The sequence below is a fragment of the Hydra vulgaris genome, chromosome 06 (genome assembly GCF_038396675.1).
Source record: "Hydra vulgaris chromosome 06, alternate assembly HydraT2T_AEP".
Classification (NCBI taxonomy): domain Eukaryota; kingdom Metazoa; phylum Cnidaria; class Hydrozoa; order Anthoathecata; family Hydridae; genus Hydra; species Hydra vulgaris.
The window spans coordinates 43,795,754-43,819,205 of record NC_088925.1 but is presented as its reverse complement, the minus strand read 5'-3'; the positions used below and the strand labels follow the sequence as shown (position 1 = coordinate 43,819,205).

The 23,452-nt window shown below is 26.3% G+C and overlaps 1 protein-coding gene across 1 annotated transcript in view; it reads left to right on the top strand.

Moving 5' to 3' along the window:
• Positions 1-9,717: 9,717 nt before the first annotated feature.
• The window catches only part of LOC101234626 (tyrosine-protein phosphatase non-receptor type 21), a 76,003-nt gene continuing 62,268 nt past the window's right edge, over positions 9,718-23,452 (top strand). The window contains exon 1 of the mRNA XM_065800220.1: positions 9,718-9,898. Coding sequence (XP_065656292.1) covers positions 9,737-9,898 — 162 coding nt within the window. The 5' untranslated portion in view covers positions 9,718-9,736. The remainder of the gene's footprint in view (positions 9,899-23,452) is intronic.

The following is a 23,452-nucleotide window of genomic DNA, read 5'->3' as shown; positions in this document are numbered from 1 at the left end:
TTTTCTTTGATGAATAAATGAATTTAATGATTTTGTCATATTTAAATTGCCTTTCAGAAAAGAGTATACTCTGTGTATTTGTTTACTTTTTTTGGGTAATTTATATGTGCTACTATGATTTATTTTTAAACAATACTTCTCATTTAAATTCTTATTAAAGATTATAAAGATTTCTTCTTATAAAGATTTCAGAAGTTAGATTATTGGTATATTTATACATAAAGTTTAAGTGCTGGTAAATATTTATTCGATGTATGTTCATCATTTTCATATCCATCATTAAAGGTTTAATGTGGTCCCCCCCTACCCGCAGTTTAATGTGGTTTTTTGTTTTATATAATTCTACAAGCATGTTTTTGTAAATAAAGAATATTTTTAAGTTTTGTTGGTTGACAACTTGCCCACGTAATATTTGAATAAAATCCAATTCACATATACACATTTGATTTAAAAAAAATTTAATCCGATTAGTTTATCAAAATTTCATCACTTCAATATAAAAATTTTGGTTTTAGTTTCCAACGAAGTTCTTGTGGGAAAAATAAATAAAAGCACGAACGACTTAAGCAGAAAATAGCGTTACTTTAATCCAAACATATGCGACTATCAAATAAAGACGTTCTTGGTTGGCGAGCTTTTTTTTAAAAAGTGAGCTAAGTCTATTTTTTTTCCAAAATTGAGTTTTTTCTACATTCGTTTCATTATTAAAAAGGTACAAATCTGATATTGAAAAAAATGCAGGTGTTTTAAGTGTAAATTTGCAGCTACATTTTCTCATGCAGATAAAAAACCAAAAAACTTTACTCCAACCTAATGTGAAATTATTTAGCGCAAAAAGTTAAGACGTACAACGCAAAATATTATTGCAGAGATTGTTTTAACATTATTGTTTTACGTTGTCGCTTTAAAAAACTAAACAAAAATTTACGCTTTAAGCTATAAAAATTTACTAAACATACCAAGTTTGAAAACATATTTAGTAACATAGTTAAGAGGCTCAAACATTCATTTTTTTAATTCTTTTGCATATAGAATTAAAATCTCAATTGTTTGGTGATCGTTCAGTTACAATTAGTTGTTTTGGTGATTGTTCAGTTACAACTTTGGTGATCGTTCAGTTAAAACAATTAAAACCTACAGTTTGCAAGTGATAAAAACAAAATCATAAATGCATTAAAAACTAACTTTTACTTAAAAAACAACAAAAAACAACAACAAAACATCAACAATCACCAAAAATTCTGATATTCTGCTATAAGCTTGAAATTTTGAAATCTCATGTTAGTGCTCGACAAGGTTTTCCTTAAAGATTGCAAAAAAAGTGATCCTTATCAGTAGCAATATTTTAATATTATTTATTTATATTCCAAATAATGTAAATATTTATTTAACAAGAAAAAATAAATCATTTATATTCTATTTATTTAAAGATAAAAGTGTATATTAAAAAATTTAATAGCATTTTAATGTCATCGAACTTTCCTAGTCTTAAGGCGGTAGTTGTTTATTTTTTGATAAACACGTGACGCCCGATTTTAAGTCGCGTGAAACATCTGTGTGCTGCCATGCCAATTACATCAATTTATTAACTATTTATTTTTATTTTTTGAAACCTACTATAAAATTAATAATCGATAACAAGCGATTTTTCCAAACTTTTATTAAAAAACAACTTTTTGGAAAGTATTGTTTTGCAGTTTTTTCACAATTAGTTTTTATTTTCAATTGCAAGTCTAGCCTTATGCAATAATGGATTATAATAATAATATAGCAATAAAAATAAACTTCTTATTTAATCATTTTAATAGCTTAATATTTTTGAATACAGCCGTTATGTATGTTATTCCGTTTGCTCCAGTCATCTTTTATTTTAATATTAATATTGTTTAATTGCGATTACAATAAGCTAAATACTTTATGTATTTTAGTGGAGCCATCATGTTTATTTCGGATAGAAACAAGCTAAACATTATTTTTCAAATATTCTTATAGTACAAAATTCTTGTATTTTGTAGAGCAAAAGTTATTATTAAAATTTTGTTTTTATAAGGTTAGTTAAAATGAGATTATTTTTGATAAGTTAATCAACTTATAGAAAAGTTATTTTTTCTCAGAAAAGCGTTAGTTGTACTTTGTTAAGTTCGTTTTGCATAGATCCATCTAATCTATGAATCAGTAATAGATTTCTTGTTATGGGAATTTGACAAATAAGCATTAGAAGTTTTATGTTATCTAATGAGCATATGTTCAAAATACAATTAGAATGAAAATAAAAAGAGAAGAATGTAGATGCATTTAATGATTTTTATTAAACTTCAATATATATATATATATATATATATATATATATATATATATATATATATATATATATATATATATATATATATATATATATATATATATATATATATATATATATATATATATATATATATATATATATATATATATATATATATATATATATATATATATATATATATATATATATATATATATATATATATATATATATATATATATATGGACTAATTCTTTCAATATATATATGAACTAATTCTTAAATTAAAGAATTAGTTCATATATATATTGCATAAATTAGTACTGGTTTTAAAAAGTCTGGTAACATCAAACACAATTTTAGTCATAATGAAGGTAAAAATACAATTCAAATTAATCTATTTGTTACATCCAATCAGTCACATTGTAGACTACAATATTGATTTCATATTATCATGAAGCACACTTCAGAAACATGCATTTACGGCACTTGTAGGTAGCGAAGCCTTTAGGTTAAAAAAATATTACAAAAAACCATATTTGAGAGAATCAATGCAAAGTATAATCAAATGATGCCTTTATTACACAATGAGCTTTACATAGCAGATGCTGTCTTCACAACTACTGATAATTGATCCATTAACAACAAAGTTTCATAAGCAAAACACTTACTGGCTATTACATAATTTGAAAAGAAAGTCTACTGCTTTTATATATTATCAGTAGTGAACTGATATTTGATAGAATAGGTAAAGTAATATATAATGCATACAACTTTCATGATCCCTTTTTCTGAGTACATGGTAGTTATAGAGAACCTAGAGCTGAGAGAGGAGAACTTAAAGAATAACAAGCAGAAGCAGAAGGAGAATTAGCATATGGCAAAAGCAACTCTATACACAAACAGCAAAGACAAACAGAAGTTATTGTATAGGTTATCTGTGAGATATTGAAAAAAATGCAGGTGTTTTAAGTGTAAATTTGCAGCTACATTTTCTCATGCAGCTAAAAATGTATCATGCTTGCATGAAAAAATGCTAATTATTGTGGAATGTTGTAAATTGTAGCAGCAAGGTTACTGATAAAGTGGTTGAAATAAATGAAAACAAAAGTGGATCAAAAGTTATGTTACTCCAATATGAAACTGAGATATCTGAAGTTTAAAGTTTTGAACACATTTTGTTCTAGATATTTTTCTATAGCAAAGATATGTAAACATTTATGGTTAATAAAATTTAGAAGTATCTGAAAGTGAGTTACTTAAAATCTTTATCTGTGTAAGAAATCAGTTGGTAAGGATTGTTTTTATTTTTATTTTTATTTGAATTTTATACTAATTTTTACTTTATAATACTCTTACATATGAAGATATCGTTAGCCTAGCATAAGAACAGCCACAAATAGTCATAAAGACTAATCTAAAGTAAGGTCTGTTATAGTCCAACATTTTGCGTAATGAAATACTACTCAAGGGCTGATTTGGCTGTAAGGAAAAATGGTTAAGGTAGTTTTTTATCTTGAACATCACTGAAAGTAGTATTAAAAAAGTGTTGACTGCAGTGTCACACCCATGTTTAAAGTTGAGCTGTCAAACCTTTTTTAAATGTGTAACTCAGCTATTGATTAGTATTGCAACAACATAAGCAAGCAACTTGAACAAAGGATCTGAACGAGAAGAAAATTGGCCAGAAACACCAGCTGTCAGTAATGATGAGTCTGTTATGGCGATATAGCAGCTTTACATGTGATCAGCTCACATGCAATCAGCTTCACATGTGATCAGCTTCATATGTGATCAGCACTATTTAGATGCTAGTACCACAATTTATATCGTACAGCCAGATCAAGGTTGCCACAAGTCAAAAATGATGGATATTGAGTTATGAATGTCATTTGATAGTATGTTATGTGTTGTACATGGGGACAAAATACCACAAGTCTAAAACGAATGTTTACAAAATGACAGATACAAATGGCACTCTTAGTTGGAAAAAACATTAAAAACCTCTATTTAATATATATATTAACACTAAGATCGTTTATATATATATTAAATAGAAGAGGAGACAGTACACCTCCTTGTCGCACTCCATTACTGATATTAAATGTTTTGGATAATATTCCACCCCAAAGGATCTGAGCTGTTTGACCAACATACCAGACAATGAGTAAGCGTAAAATTACACCAGAGATAATTTTAGTTTCATAAATAGTGTATCAAAGCGAACTCTATCAAAGGCTTTACTAATGTCAATAAATGCCACATGCATATTAGAGCCATGTGATAGGTAAAAATTTAAAATAAGAACTGGGATAAAAGTGCTATGGTTTTTCTTAAATCCGAATTGGTTTGGAGTCCCAGTGAAACTTTCATTAATGCGTGAGACAAAAATATGTTCCAAAATTTTGGAGAAAATTGTCACCAAAGCAATTGGACGATAATTAGCAGAATCGGAGATGTCACCATTCTTATCTTTAACCACAGGAGAAATAACAGAGTGTGAAGCACCAATAGGCAAGTATCCATGGCAAAGCATGGAGGAGAAACATAAAGACAAAATATTAAAGTAATTTGGGCTAGCATAGAGATAATGCTCCAACTAAAGTCCAAAATGGTCAGCTGCTTTTCCACAGGACATACAATTTATGATAGATTGGATTTCATCAGGAGTGACAAGATAGACATTATCTTTAAATATCACAGTGTTTAACTATAAAGTTGTCATTTATATTGCATGTTGGCTTGACTGAGTTGAACAGGGTGGAATAGTTATTATACTACATGTGGCATACATTATCAGGACCTGAGGCAGAGTCAATAGAACGTGGAAGGCAACATTTATCGCTGCGAATAGAAGTCACGATAGACCAGAAGCTGGTATAGTTTTTATTAGCTAAACTGATCGCCAGCTTTTCTGCTTTTATAATATCTTCTTTTTTTTTTCAGAAACGAATGGCATATTTATATAAGGCTCTTGAATTTTTAAAAAGATTGAAGATTGGGCCAAATTTTGGTTTATTATAGCTACGCCATAAGCAGAACGCATCTTTAGCAGCCTTATGAGCATCTTTTACATAATCTGTCCAACCCGTCATAGGTTGTTTTTTATTTAAACTTGATTTAGAAAAATTAAGACACTGAGATGAAGGTTGAGTGAGACATTCATTCAGAATATTGTACAGGTGGTTAATCTGCTTAACATGCTCATGTGAGTTACAATGCACATTATTACAGTTAATTACTTCAAACTGACCCCTGTTAATTGAAGACACTAAGTTAGACACAGTGGAAGTATACTCCTTTATCATAATGTTCGACAAAGCATTAAAATTTATTTTAGGAGATCTTGTCGAAGTAGGGTGAGCAGTGTAGGAAGAAGATATATTAACTTTAAACAAGATATCAAACGCTAAAGGTAAATTGTCAAAGGAACTAGTTGACTGAATTATTTCGAAGTTATTACCATTGCATAGAGAACTTTGGGAGACAAGGCAGTGATCAATTCAAGAAGAGGTGCCCCATGCCTCACTAACAAAGGTAAAGGAATCATGTGGAAGACAGATATCAGCTGTAACAAGATGTTCATCTGTACAAAAATCAACCAGGAGACTACTACATGGAGACCGAAATCTTGGATCACAATTAAAGTCACCAGTATTAACAAATTTACCATTTAAGTCAGAAATAAAAGCTGAAAGACTACTAAGGCATTTAAGATACTTATCGACATTCTCATATGAATCACAAGGCATGTAGACATTGATAATTGTGAACTTATCGGAGAAGTTATTTACAAGTTGGATAGCAACAGACCACGAATTATCAGTAGTAACAACTCTAGTTCTGCAGAAGACAGAATCACGGACACAGGATAGCAACACCATCAAATGGTCTTCCACAAATAAAACCTGCTGAAAAATCAGTTGGAGACACTCCAAAGCCAAAAAAACCCGGTGCAATGTTGTTCAAGAAACTAAGTTCAGTATTGAGTAACCAAATCTCTTGGAGACAGATGATATCATATGTTGCAGACAAGAATACTAATTCGTGTGTAGAACTTTGTACACCACGACAATTAAAGCTACAACTTCTTACTGCCATTTTTAAAGAAATAACGCACAATCGCATTTTCTGGCCATTTGCTACAGTCGTAGAGCCTGACAGCATCTCCAGCAGAGACAAATACTTTAAAGAAAGAGTGATATTTACTTGTGACAATTTTTAAGCAAGTGGCTTTAGTTTTAAATGTTATGTTGATAAATTCAGCTAATTCTTCAGTAGAGGCAGTTGTATATATATATATATATATATATATATATATATATATATATATATATATATATATATATATATATATATATATATATATATATAAACATATATATATATACACACACACATATATATATACATATATATATATGTGTGTGTGTATATATATATATATATATATATATACACACACACATATATATATATATGTGTGTGTGTATAAAAGATATATATATATATATATATCTTTTAGCCTGACCCTTGCGGGTCAGGCTAAAATATAGTAGGTGTAGCAGCACTCCCTTGCGGGTCAGGCTATTTTTATATATATATATATATATATATATATATATATATAATCATATATATATATACACACACACATATATATATACATATATATATATGTGTGTGTGTATATATATATATATATATATATACACACACACATATATATATATATATGTGTGTGTGTATAAAAGATATATATATATATATATATCTTTTAGCCTGACCCTTGCGGGTCAGGCTAAAATATAGTAGGTGTAGCAGCACTCCCTTGCGGGTCAGGCTATTTGTCAGTCAACGTAGCAGCACTCCCTTGCGAGTCAGGCTATTTGTCAGTCGATGTAGCAGCACTCCTTTGTGAGTCAGGCTATAAGATAGTCAATGTAGCAACACTCCGCGCATGATTTACAGTAAAAAAAAAAAAAGAATAAAAACATTTTATTAAAAAAATTAAAAATAAAAACTTTTTATTAAAAAAAATAAAAATAAAAACATTGTTTATATTGTTAAAAACATTCAGAATGTTTTTAAAACATTCTGGTCAATTAAATTTGCGTTTTTGTGGTTTTTTTTAAAAACGATTTATTTGAAATTAAATTAATGGTTTTTACTTTCGTCCAACACGCAATATATATATATATATATATATATATATATATATATATATATATATATATATATATATATATATATATATATATATATATATATATATAAATATATATATATATATAATATATATATATATATATATTTATATATATAATATATATATATATATATATATATAAATATATATATATATATATATATATATATATATATATATATATATATATATATATATATATATATATATATATATATATATATATATATATATATATATATATATATATATATATATATATACAGCGGTTGCCAAAAATTAAAGACCACTCATTTTTTTAAAAATTTATTTTTAACCTTAGTATAATTTTATTTTGAAAAAAGGTATCAAAAAAAGAAAAACATTTTTAGAAAGAATTTTTATTGTATTTTATATTTATTATAAAAAAATTTATAATTTTTTTACAAAATAATGTTAAATAATTAAAAAACTGACTAGTAAAAAATATAAATGGGAAAATTTTAAATTAAAAAATTTTAAGACCAGTTTCAAAAATATTTCAAAAAGCAATAAAAAAATAATTTAGAAACATGTTGTTCCTCCATTTGTTTTCAAGCACTCTTTTACTCGTTCTGGCATTAAGTTCATTAAAGTTTTGATTACTTCATCAGGCACATTTTTCAAATGATGAGAGATTAAAGATTTCAAATCTTCCAAATTGTAAAGTTTTTCTTTACCAAGCTTGTGATCAAGCCATGACCATAAATTCTCTATTGGATTCAGGTCTGGACTATTGGCAGGCCATGGAAGCACTTGAATTTTATTAGAATTGAACCCATCGCTAACAACATGCGCTTTATGACACGGCGCATTATCTTGCTGGAAAATAAATCCATCTTGCAACTGCCATAAATCAATGCTAGGAATAAGCGAGTTTTCCAAAATTTCGATGTACCTTTCTTTGTTGAGTCTACCATCGAATAAATGAAAAACACCAACTCCACAGGCACTCATACAGGCCCAAATGGCTATTGAACCACTGCCTTGTTTTGTTCGTTTCAAAATAATTCATCGAACCGTTTGCTTGGAACTCTACGCAACATTACGCGACCTTTTGTGTTGTCTACCTCAACGTTCATTTCAACACTAAAGACCACACGGCTCCACTGATCTGTTGACCAATTTTTATGTAGTTTGCACCACTCTTTCCTGGCAAATTTTTGTTTTTTATTTAAGCGTGGTTTTTTTGCAGCAGCACGCCATAAATAATTTAAAATGTGGAGGACCCTTTGCACAGTTCTAGGGCTTGCTTTCAGGCCATTTGATAGTGTCCATTTCGTAGACAAGTCTGTAGATGATGCTTGTCTGTTTTCTTTCATTAATCTCACTAACGAGCGAACATCACGGTCATTTGAAATTTTATTGCGTCCAGTCCTATGACGATCATTAATTGACCGGGTCTCTTTGCATCGTTGAATTATGTTAATAATGCAAGAGTGAGACCTTCCGAGCTTTTCTGCTATTTGTCTGATGCTATAGCCTTCTTCTTTTAATACAAGAGCCGCGTATCTGTCTTTTTCTTCGATCTTTGCACACATTTTTGCAATATTTTTATATCCTTATTGCAATTCAAAAAATAATGTTTATTTGATATCGAAACTCAGGTTTCGACATTTTATTTTATAGCCAACGTAATAAGCAATTAAGACAGTTAAAAAAAATGATGGATTATTATTTTTAATAAGTGCAAATTAAAGATTTGAAAGTGGTCGTTAAATTTTGTCCAATTTATTTAAAGAAGAAATTATAAGTACTCATCAGTGTTTTGATAAGTTAAACGCTATTTAATTAAAATTAGATTAAAAAATTATACCACTTTAATCCGTATGTTTTAATTAACAAGATATTAAAAAAAAAAAATTTAATATGTCAATTAGAATCTTCTTAATTTTAATTTAAAGATTAAGAAACCAACTAAAAAATGAGTGGTCTTTAATTTTTGGCCACCGCTGTATATATTTGTATTTATATATATATATATATATATATATATATGTTTGTATGTATACATTTTTATATATATATACATATATATATATATATATATATATTTGTGTATGTATATATATATATATATATATATATATATATGTATATATATATACATATATGTATATATGTGTGTGTTTATATATATATATATATATATATATGTATATATATATATATGTATATATATATGTATATATATATATATATATATATTGTTTAAGTAAAATTAAATGCCACTAAAATTACTTCGAAATGGTCATTATGCATATGATAAACTCTACACTCTACATATACCACTTCTTGATAATACAGTGATGAACATAAATGTTCCACTTGCTTCTAAAGGCAAAGATTGTTTACAGAAAATTGCTCAATATATTGGTTTATATGAGGTTAGTATGAAGTATATTTTGACATCTTTTTTTTTAAAAGTTGTACAAAGATCTAAATTATAAAAATATAGTTATAAATATTATTTTACATAGTTGTATAATACATAAAAAAACACAACGATGTTATACTAGCCGGCTAGAACCCATAATTCTAGCTAAGTCTATTTGACAATTATTATTTGTCCTTATTTACTTCGATATTTTTTAAAAGAAATCTATACAGCATTAGATGCGCAGATTTATCAAATTGATTACTTCAAAGCATAATATAAGTGTGTCAAACATAAATGACAAATGCTTAACTTTTCTCTGAGGTTTTTTTCAAATTCAAGGTTTTAATAAACTTTCAATACTCTCATTAAGACTATATTTATTTACAAAGGAAAACAAGACTGGAAAACAGATCACAGAGAGTTAATTATGTCAAATATGGCAATTCTATCTGTTAAACTTTCATGTAATATTTTATCTGTTTCAACAAAGAAAATTATCAACATATCCATAAAATAACCATAGAATATCCATAGAATAAACAAAGTAAATAAGTTTTCAAAAGTATTCATATAAGTGAAATTCTATATTCGAGGATGATAATAATGGGTTTAGGTAAGTCTCCTTATTAATTTTTAAATATTTCAATGTATATAATTCTATGAACAAAAAATTATTAAAAGTACTGATAAAAGTACTATAGCAATTGTAAATACAACATTGTAACAATACTTATATAAAAACAACATTGTAACAATACTTAAATAAAAATTGAAAAAGCTATAGTAATTATTCTAAAGATTAACAATATTTTATTTTTGCTTTTAGAGAATGATAATATTAAAGAATTCTTAAATCAATTATCACAGCAGCATTTCTACAAAAAATAGATTAATGTGCATAGATTGTAATACAGAAACTGTTAAATACTTTATTTAATGTACTGTGGGTTAAAAAAAATTGAAAATTAATAAAACCACAAGTAAAATTTCATGTTATATATTTTTAAATTCAATACCATATTTTTTAAAAATCTCCTCTGAAAAATGAAAACTATCCTGTATAAAAAGTATAATCAATTTTATACTGTATTTAAAAGTAAAGATTTGTTTTATATAATAAATAAAATCTATTATTAAAAATGAAATTAGTGAAAAGTAATATATAAGTACATAATATGTAAAATATAAAGACATGTTAGTAAACTAAATTTTTGATAAATAAAGCATGATATGCAAGATACGTAAGATTGTTAATTAAACCACGCAATTATAATTTTTATAACGTTTATTCAATTTTTAATTGTGATTTTGTAATTTTAAAAAACTTTTCAAAATTCAAAACAGGAATCCATACCCAACCTGCTGATAAAAAGCAGTTCGCATAGCAATAATATCGGATAAAATGTATTAAGCTGTTTTAAAACCAGTTTTGGCCAAATATTAAATTTAGATGTAATTTTTAGCAAACAGATATCTACTGAAACAGAAAAATCATTGCAAGTTAAATAAATTTATATCTATTATATATTATATTAGAGGCTGTTTTATTACCCGTATAGCATGATTGTTAAATTCTGACATAACTCTCAAACTCGCAAACAGATATCAACTAAAATAGAAAAGTCTTGGCAACCTAAATTTATATTTAATATAATTTTTGAATATTTATATTATTATTTACAATCAATATCCTATTAAAAAAAAAAATATATATATATAAATTAGTAAAAACACTAGTTTTTTTTTAGTTTGACCGGGGCCCCGAGCCCAGCTAAAAGCAGAGCTTTTTGCAAACCGGGCCCCGGCTAAAAAACACTTTTATTTATTTTTTATTCTTTTTCGCTTTTTGTTAATATATGTTATGAAAGTTTAAGAAAATGTAAGAAAAAGTCACAAAAGTAATATATACAAATATAATATAATTCATAAAAATTTACAATGACAAATAAGAAATTTGAAAAAAAAAAACACTTTATAATAATTTAAGTTTCTTCCTCTGATTCTGGTGATTCAATGTCCAAGACGTTATAGTATTTTGAATTGGGTGGTAAGAAGTCTTCAGGAGCTCCACATAAAGAAGTTGAATAAGAAAGAGCCCTTAAATTATACTTAAAAAAAAGAAGTGTTTCAACATTCTTTGTTGTAAGTCTGATCTGATCTTTTTGTATTAACTTAAACTTGAACTTTTTTGTATTAACTTGAAATTCAAATTTCAGTAGTGATAGCAAATGCTGTGGCATTTATTAATAATTTTACTGCATATTGAACTCTTTTGTTGATGTTTGGAACCAGCTTTGTTCGAATATTTTTTTCTGATGGTACTTTAAATTTTTTTGAAAGATAGTTTATAAATTTTAAGAACTGGTCATTTGAAACTGTTTTATATGGTTTTAAGGCATCACAAAGCCAATATATCAACAATTGCTCTCCTTTAATTTGGTGGGAATTATCATAACTGCATTTTGAATGCCCTTCTAAGGAGTCATTAAGTGTTAACTGTTTGGTGTCAACCTTTTTGTTTAAAACATAAACCTTACCTTTTTCTTCTTTATGCTGCTTTTTCTTTTTCTTTTTTTCAGTTTCCAAAGTTTTTGATTCACTTGCAGAAGAGTGCCTATCTTTGTGTTTCGACTGCAAATGAGTCCATAATGATTTTGTTGAAAATTTTTTAAAAGGAGCACCAGTTGCTCCTCTTTTAATTTCAACACTGCATATCTTACATTCTGAAACTTCTGGACGCCCATGGGCAACATTGAAATAGTTCCAGACTGCTGACACTTCTCGTTTGGCCATTATCTACAATAAATTTAATTTAATTAAATTGAGTTTAAATATATGATATTCATAACAAATAAGTTTTATCATAGCTTAATATAAAAGCAAGATATTTTGCTTATAAAAAATAAAAGATAATGAATAAAAAAATAAAAAATACTAATACATGTGACAAAGACATTGCTATAGATTTCAATGCTAATTAATTATTTTCCTTTTTTAATAACTAATATTACTATTATTATTACTTTAGCTAATAACTTTAATAGATAAAGATTAAAATTATTGAAGAAAAGAAGTATAGAGGTATTGGTAGATAAATAAATTATAAAATAATAACAGACATGAAAGCATTAAGTTTAACAAAAAATTGCTATAAATTTAACAAACCTTAATCTTTTTGCTGATGGCTTTAATATGCCATTATATATGAATGATAAAAGTTGCTTTTTTTATACCAGTCAAAAAAAAGTAAGCTAGACACATATACTATATGTTGCTATAACAACAGTATTAAACTATCTGCACAGACAAATGACTTATTTTTAAGTCCCCATCACCCTCTTAAAAAAATTAGGTTTCGGTTTAGACCCCCAAATTTATTATGGGGCACTAACAGCACTACTACTAACACTATTAAGTAGAGTATTATTATATATAGATATTAAAAGTCCACACGAAAATGAAAATCAAAGAATTTAATATGAAATCAGAATCTAAGTACAAAAGTTTATATTATGTCAACTACAAAAGTTTATATTATGTCAACTACAAAAGTTTATATTATGTACCGCAATTTATGTTAGATCAAATTTTTCAGGTCATGCCTGTGCATGACAGGCAAGACCTGTAGACACGCCTATGATACAAGGCTACCCTGTATTATTAGTTTATTGTATTTTTTAAAATTCAAAGTTTTAATATTCAAAGTTAAGCTTTTGAAAAAATGAGTTTGATCAAACATTTTTTGTAGAGTTTGTAAACAATGGGTTCACAAAAGATACACTACATGCATCCATAGTGTTATACTGTATGGGATTGAAATCGGGATTGAATTAAAGTTTATGATGTTTATCATCAGGAAAGAAAAGTAGATCAGGTGGATATATAGTGTCTTTAAAGGATATGAAAAGAAGCAATGATCTTAGAGAATTTGAGAGTAGTAATTATATCTGATAGTGTGTATCAGAGAAGATTATAATGATGATGATGATGATATACATATTTATGTAAAATATATCATGAACTTTAAATAATAATATATTTATAGGGACTATCAATTTATATGCAGCCCCGGTCATAAACCCGGCCCCGGCCCTGGTTTAATATCAACCCCGGTCACTTGCTATCGTCAGGGAGCTTCCTGATGAACCTACTGATGGAGAAACAAGCTATCAAAGAATAAAAACTAGATAGGTATTTTTCTGATTTATTATTGCTCTGTTCTTTAAGAACATAGACCACTATATTTGTAGAATACACTGACATAATTATATATATATATATATATATATATATATATATATATATATATATATATATATATATATATATATATATATATATATATATATATGTATATATATATATAAATATATAGTTCTATAGATTGTTGTATTTGGGAGTACGGAAGGAAAAAATGATTCATATGCCAACAAATACGTCACTTTTAATTACTTTTGACTTTTGTCCAACATTTGCGTGTTGTCAGAAAGTTAAAACCATTAATTTAATTACAAGTTAATCGTTTTTTAAAAAAACCGCAAAAACGCAATTTTAATTGACCAGAATGTTTTTAAAACTATATATTTAAACAACTTTAAAATGTATTCTACAAAATAGAGTGCTCAATGTTCTTAAAATAACATAGCAATTAAAAATTAGTAGAAAATCACTTAACTAAAATTTTTTTCATTTAACACTGTATTTCATCAATAAAGACTCATCATAAATGAATGATCAAATTAATAAAACTTCAATTTATACTAAAAATTAAATTACAGGAAGTTGCAAATGTCTTAACTACTGTAAATTTTCACACATTTGTGGAGTTTGCTGACACTATTATGAAAAGAATTCTTTAGAAATGATTACTTATGTTTTTTTAAAAAAAAATAATTATTAAAAGGGGGATTTAATGTAACTATTATTTGAGCTCATTTATTTTTATAGTTTTTTAGGAGAAACTTATTTTCTTGCCTACATTTAGAAATTAATTCCGATTTTTTGTTTAATAAGCATTCTTGGTTTGCATGTATAGTTATTTCAAATTTTTCTTGTATGCATAGTATGTATTTTTTGAAAATATTGTTATATGGAGGCGCTGTTCTAAGGATGGACCAATTCAGTATAAAGATTTTTACCTTTTAATTACCATATATATTTTGACAGCATGGTGTCTTTTGAATACTTTTTTATTTTTAAAAGATTGCTTATGATTGGCAAAACATTTTTTCCATTTACCCTCTGTTATGCCAATATATTGTTTAGCAGGTACATTCTTAGAGGAATTAACACATTTATATACCACATTTTGTGATAAACAACTTCCACTCATTGGACAATTGTTTTTTTGTTTACAATTACAATTTTCTGTAGTTTTTTCATTCAGGATTTCTTTTTTGTTTAGCAAAACATTGTTGTGTTCTTTTATAATTCTTTCCATATTTTTTGTGCAACTGCAGCTAACTTTAATTGTATTTCGATTAAAAAATTTATGTAATTTATTAGAGGGCGGGAAATGCTTATTGACCAATTTTAAAACACTTTTCCTCTGTTAGTGGAAACATTTTTGCTATATGAGGGGTTGAACCAAATTACATTTCTAGTTCTATTTCGCTTTTTTGTATTCTTTTTTTCAGGATCAAATTTCAGTTTAGAATTATATATATATATATATAAATATATATATATATATATATATATATATATATATATATATATATATATATATATATATATATATATATATATATATATATATATTTATATATATATATATATATATATCAGACCTTGTTACGAGATTTCGCTGGGTAACGAAAACACGTAACGCATTTCTAAGTAACTAAACTCAGCAAATATATTTTGTATTGTTAGAAGTTATATTGCGTCACTAGCGTCTTTTTAAGTACCGCATTGTAAATAAAGTTATTTTATTAACACATTAAAAATCATGCAGTTTTTTTTTCTCACTATAACAAAAGTTACAAAAAAATCTAAGTTCCTATTTTAAAAATCATTTTTATTATTTTTTTCAAATATGAACTAAATTTTATTTTGAAATTTTTTTTTTATTAAACGTAAAATAATATTTGTTTATTTTCTTATAATTTTACAGTTGGTTTTTGGTTATTTTATTAACTGTTAATAAATTTTTTCTTATTTACTTTGTGAACTCTTTTTAATAATGTTTTTAAACAATAAAGAGTTTTTTTTAATTATTTATCAGTTACTGATAACATTCGTGATCATAATTTATTTTCATAAATTAAACGAATGTCTTTAAAACTTTGCATTATTGAAATAACAATAAACAAATTATTTTATTAATAAAATATTTACATCAAAATAAATCGCACATTTTTTAAACTATTATGACAAAAAATAATTTTTATATTTAAAAGGAATTTATATATTTAATTCCTTAAGATAAAACTTAAAACACTATATTTTTTTAAACTAATTTTTAACAACAAAAAAAATTATCAAACTAATTGTTTCTTTAACAAAAAATCTATTAGTTTACAATTGCGGTTAAATGCTTTTACTTACGACTTTATTTCTTCTGAATAAATGTCACGTCAACAACATCAAAAAATAGTTTAAATATTCTAAAAGATAAAAGTTTTTGCGTAGCGCAAAACTGCTGAACGCGTAGGCAAATCGCCTTTTCGCAGTCAAAATGCGAGCTGCATAACGCTTCTTAACAAGGCCTTCAATCAATAAATCAATCAATCAAAATTTATTGATAGGCCTAAGGCCCAATATAATAAATATACAATGGGTAAAATAAAGTGGATTAAAATAAAACAAAGACTAAAGCACTTGAATATATAAAGAAAACCCAGGAAAAAAAAAAAAAAAAATAAAGAAATTAAAGTGTTATAAATATAACTCAGCTCTCCATTTAAACATCAGTGGAGACTGCAAGAACCTGTCTGAGTTAACAAAAGCTTTTATGACGAGGCTCTCAGTATTCTGCAGCAGTAACAGTGAAGAGTATTGTTGCTTGCGAATAACAACATTAAGTAAATGGGCACCATGTTTCACTAATATTTCACTTGCACTGTTCCATGGTGGCTTGTTTAATATCAAGCGAAGTGCATTATTATATGCAACATATAGGCAATGGAATGAGTCTTTTCTCCAAAGATACCACAGCTGATATCCATAGATTGGGCTGCAAAAGGCATTAAATAACATGATTTTTGTTTGTATTTGTGTAGAGCTGAACTTTCTACGAATGAGGTTAGCTTTGGCATACATATAGTGCATGTGTTTTAAAATATCATTGTCATCCTGCATATCGTTTGAGATCAAGTGACCCAGGTATTTATATTGACTAGTGTATGTGAGAACCATGCCAGATAATGTGAAACGAGAGCTATTTATAAGGGGTTTATAAATTTCAAAAAACATTATTTGAGACTTAATAATGTTATAAACTATATCATTTTTCACAGCACAACTGGAGCATAAATCAAGTAAGATCTGGAGACCTTTGGCTGAGGGTGCACACAGGACAAAATCATCAGCATAAAGAAAATGGTTAATAAGAGAAGGACCCAAGCAACAGCCTATGGTAGTTTTATTGAGTTAAACACTAAGATCGTTAATATATATATATTAAACAGAAGAGGAGACAGTACACCTCCTTGTCGCACTCCATTACTGATATTAAATGTTTTGGATAATATTCCACCCGAAAGGATCTGAGCTGTTTGACCAACATACCAAACAATGAGTAAGCGTAAAGTTACACCAGAGATAATTTTAGATAGTTTCGTAAATAGTGAATCAAAGTGAACTCTATCAAAGGCTTTACTAATGTCAATAAATGCCACATGCATATTAGAGCCATGTGATAGGTAAAAATTTAAAATATCTTTTGAAATAAGAACTGGGATAAAAGTGCTATGGTTTTTCTTAAATCTGAATTGGTTGGGAGTCCTAGTGAAACTTTCATTAATGCATGAGACAAAAATATGTTTCAAAATCTTGGAGAAAATTGTTGCCAAAGCAATTGGACGATATTTAGCATTATCGGAGATGTCACCATTCTTATCTTTAACCACAGGAGAAATAACTGAGTGTGAAGCACCAATAGGCAAGTATCCATGGCAAAGCATGGAGGAAAAACACAAAGACAAAATATTAAAGTAATTTGGGCTAGCATAGAGATAATGCTCTAACTAAAGTCCAAAATGGTCAGCTGCTTTTCCACAGGACATATGATTTATGATAGGTTGGACATCAGGAGTGACAAGATAACCATCATCTTTAAGAAGATTGCAGTGTTTAACTATAAAGTTGTCATTTATATTGCATGTTGGCTTTGTGAGTTAAACAGGGTGGAATAGTTATTATACCACATGTGGCATACATTATCAGGAGCTGAGGCAGAGTCAATAGAAGGTGGAAGACTACATTTATCGCTGCGAATACAAGTCAAGATAGACCAGAAACTGGTATAGTTCTTATTTGCTAAACTGTTTGCCAGCTTTTCTGCTTTTGTATCTTTTTTTTTTTTTTTACAGAAACGAATGGCATATTTATATAAGGCTCTTGAATTTTTAAGAAGATTGACATATATATATATATATATATATATATATATATATATATATATATGCCAGAAAAAAAGAACTGTGTATATATATACACACACACACACACACATATATATATATATATACACAGTTTTTTTTTTCTGGCATTGCGGAAGATGGGTGGGTGGAGAGCATTATTTTTGAGGTAACTCCCACTCCCCTCCTGTTAAAAAAGGTGCTGTTGCAATGATTTTTAAATATCCTTTTATTTGTGCTTACCTTGTTTAGTTTTATCCGAAAAAAAGTAGTTGATTTAAAACAGGGTCTCATTGTAAAAGGCATTTTTTTTGAATACATGAATTTAGTGGTGGGCGTAAAAGTATACGCTTTAGTTATGCTAAGAAAAACTATTTTATTTAAAATTTTAATAAAAAGTTGCAATTAATGCACTTTTCCTTAACATTTATTGAAAATTGTTTAAAGTATTTTAGATATTTAGTAACTATATTTTAGTAACTTTAATATTATTTATTTAATATATTTAATATTTAATATATTAAATAGTTAAAATATTTTAAACAATTTAAAGTAATAGTAATTATGCGTAAACTCTTATGTCTTGTATTTGAATTATTGTTGTCTATATATAAAAAGAAAACTATTTGAATACAAAACATAAAGGTTAAAAAATTAACATAATTACTATTATTTTAATGTTCATTTCAATTTAAATATTAGTAATTTGGCTCATTTAAATTTTACTGACGGTTAATAAGTTTCAAAGTAAATTAAAAAAAAAATTATATATATAACTAGAAAAAGTTTCATACATTAAAAAAATTACATTTACTATATATTTTTCTAAACATCAAAGATTTTTAAGTTTAAAAATATCTAAAACATGATATAAATTTCATTAAGTTATTGGAATTGACATTCTTATTATTATTAAAGTCGAAACAAAAAACTTTTTTGAAAAAGTTTTTTATTTTAATTTTTTGTTTTCTTAACATAATTAAACATAATCAACATATTATAAAATGCTGCAGATCAAAAGTTCATTCATTCAAAAATTAAATTTGCACATTTGATAAATTGTTATCAAGAAAATTTTTCTTTTTTTCATTTACTATTAAAAACAGTTTTCTTTTAATTGCCAACAAACAAAAGTTAACTTTACTCTGAATGAATATTTTAAAATTGCTCTATTTTTTCGAAAAAAACTACATTTTTCATACATTCCATTACCTTTAATTAGTAATAATAATTTAGAAATAGTAGTAATAATTATAAGTAATATTAATAAGTAATAATAATAATCGATTTGTGAATCATTTTTTTTTGAATCTAATGTTTAGTTAATAACGAAATTACAATTTTTAACATTAAACAAGTCAAGGTATGTTATTACTTATTAATCCATTTTATTGTTCTTAAAAAAAAAAAAAAAAAGACTAGCTTGAAAAAAAAAAAAATTATTATTTCCTTTTGCATTTTAAACCAAAACTCTTTTTATATTTTTAATACAAAAAGTAAAACAACAAATAATAAATATTTTTTAGCCACTTTTTTTTGGGCGACCATACTGCTCCAGTGGTACCAAAACAGGTCAGGGTTGGTCCCTGTGTACATATTTTCTAGTTTTTAAGGTCATATATATTTTCCATATTTTAAAGTTTTAAAAATTGTAGGATTTCAACATAGATCTCAGATTTTGATGAGACCCGTTGGCTTGGTTTATATCAAATAGAAAAGCAATACCCAAAAATTTCAGCATAAAAGTTTTTATTTCTAGTTTTTTATATTGCATACAATTCGAGACTTTAATAAATTTTTGAATGTCACATTTTATCCATAATGGCTACCTAAATGGTGACATTGAGTTTGTAATGTTAGATAGTAAAAAGACTCTATATAAAATTTATAAAAGAAAAAAAAACTTTTAGTCTATTATCTTATATAATAGGCTATTAGCCTATTAAAAAGACTTATAGCCTATTTTATTCTTACTATTTAATATTGTAACTAAAAATTTTGTAACATTTTTTCCAATCCCTTCATTATTCATTATTCAGTTTTTTCTTGAGCTGATAGTTCATAGCATTAACCAGTTGCAGATTGAACTTTTGTATAATATGTGCGTTATTGGAACCCAGCAAGTATCTTCTTTATGTGACCTATTAAAGTGTTTAATGCTTAATAAAATATCTTGATTTTTTTTAGATATTTCTACAATATTGTATTTAAACCGTTTTGCATTATAAACACATGGTATATTAATTCCTGGTAGAAGAGAAGTGTATGCTGCATTGTAGAAACATTTACATGAGTATACATGTTGCAGGCCTTGTTTTAAATTAAAAATGCTTAACCTTGTTTTAAATTAAATAAATGCTTAAAAATGCCTTTTGTTAATTTAACATCATAAAAACTCTTTATTTTTTTTATTTTTCAAAGACATTGACTTTTTTAAATTACTGCAATAATATTAATTACCATAATACGAATTAAATATTATTTACCTCGTTTTTTATTATTACTATTTTCATTCATTTTTATTTAATATTAAATTAAATTTAATATTACATTAAATTTTTTTTTTGATATAAACAAATTGTTTTTCTTGACATTTGTATAAATTAATTAAAATATGTTAAATTTGTTTAAAAGATTATTTCTTAAATAATCATTTATAAAAATTTGCAACTAAAAATGATTTTTTATTTAAAAAAAAATTAGCGAGTATCAAATAAAAAAATTACATTAATTTATCTGCTTTATTTATTAAAAGTTTATTATTTCATCAGCAATTTAGTTGTGAAAGCAATGATTATTTTTCCAAACACCTTGTGTTAAAATTATATCATTGTATATATCTTTATTAAAAAATAATTGCTTATGTTTTAGGCAAATTTTTGATACAGCCTCGGAACACATTTGTTTTAAATTAAGTTTTGAGTAAAAAAAAATGTTTAGGAAGGAAAACCAAAAAACAATTGCGATAAAAATGAGCTAATTTTTTTAAGAATAAATGAAATATAAATATTGAACAATATTTAGTAATATATTAAAATAAATTTGACAGTTAAGTTAAACCCAAGCATTACCTTTAATTTTAATAAACTTGAATCTTTTTTTTAAATCAATATATATATATATACATATATTATATTTTTTACATAGTGGCTGGGTATTCAGCAGGCATTGTAGGAGTTTGGCAGCAGGTTACATAGCGGGCTATGTAAGGAGCAGGTAGCCTGCGGGCATTTTAGTAGTAGTGTAACACGCAATGTAACTTGCAGTTTAGCATGTGGTTAACCCGCAGGCTTTGTAATAACTATGAGCAGGCTATGAGTTAGTTATGTAGCGAGCTATGTATATATATATATATATATATATATATATATATATATATATATATATATACATATATATATATGTATATATATATATATATATATGTATATATAAATATATATATATATATATATATATATATATATATATATATATATATATATATATATACATATATATATATATATATATATATATATATATATATATATATATATATATATATATATATATATATATATATATATATATATATATATATATATATATATATATATATATATATATATATATATATATATATATAGAACTATAGATTGTTGCATTATATAGAACTATAGATTGTTGCAAAATTAATTAAAGATCATATGCTCATAGGGGGGAGGTCTTCAAAAAGCGTACAAAAGTGTATGGGGGGGGGGGGTTAATTTAAAAGTATGTACTTCGATTTTCTAATTTATCACAATTAACCAGCTAATCAGTAGAAAAGTTACATTCTGACTTAAGATTCTAGTTTGCCAGCATAAAAAGATGTATGGTATATGGAGTAGAGAGTATAGTTTCCCTCTATGCACACACATGTATGGGCACCCTCAGAATTTTTTGATGTTCCAGATAGGACACTTTTACACATCATGCAAACTCCTAACTTAAGTTTGTTTATACCTATGCCAAATGAGAAGGCCTTGCAAAATATCGGGATGGCGGAGGCCTGTGAACAAAAAGCCCTAAAACTGCCCATACATGAGGGCACTAAAAAGGTCATAACTTGTAATTTACAATGTTTTTCTACAAAAATTAAAATCTGTCGATAAATTTAAATTAAGTTTTAGATGTTAAAGTTGAAAATTTTGCTATATATTTCCCTCATGTTTGGGCAGGGAAGGAGGGAGGCAAACGTTTTAGGGCTTTTTGTTCCCAGGCCTCCACCATCCTAAATTTTTGCAAGGCCACCTCATTTGGCAAATAAACAAACTTAAGTTTGGAGTTTACACGTTGTGTGAAGGTGTTCTTGGGGCAGGCAGTCTTTCAAGTAATAAAAAAAAAAATTCCGGTCTTGCATTTTAATTTTTACTTTTTGTCAACAAAATACGGAATAACTTTCTGACAACCAGTTAGGAGTATATACACACACACACACACGCAAACACACACACACAGATATGTATATATATATATATATATATATATATATATATATATATATATATATATATATATATATATATATATATATATATACACATATATATATTTTTTAAATCAAATTAAGTTATACATTTTTTTATCAGAATAAAGTTATATATATTTTTACTAAATTAGTTTTAAATTAAATCATATATTTTTATCAGAATTAAATTATATTATAATGATCTTTCTTCAAGCTTAAAGTATTAGCGTTTTTTAAGCGAAAAAATCAATCATTACAATAAAAAAATTAATTAAAGATAGATTATTTATTAGGGGTCGTCCATAAAGTACATACGCTCATAGGGGGGAGGTCTTCAAAAAGCGTACAAAAGCGTATGGGGGGAGGGTTCAATTTAAAAGTACGTACTCTGATTTTCTAATTTATCACAATTAACCAGCTAATCAGTAGAAAAGTTACATTCTGACTTAAGATTCTAGTTTGCCAGCATAAAAAGATGTATGGTATA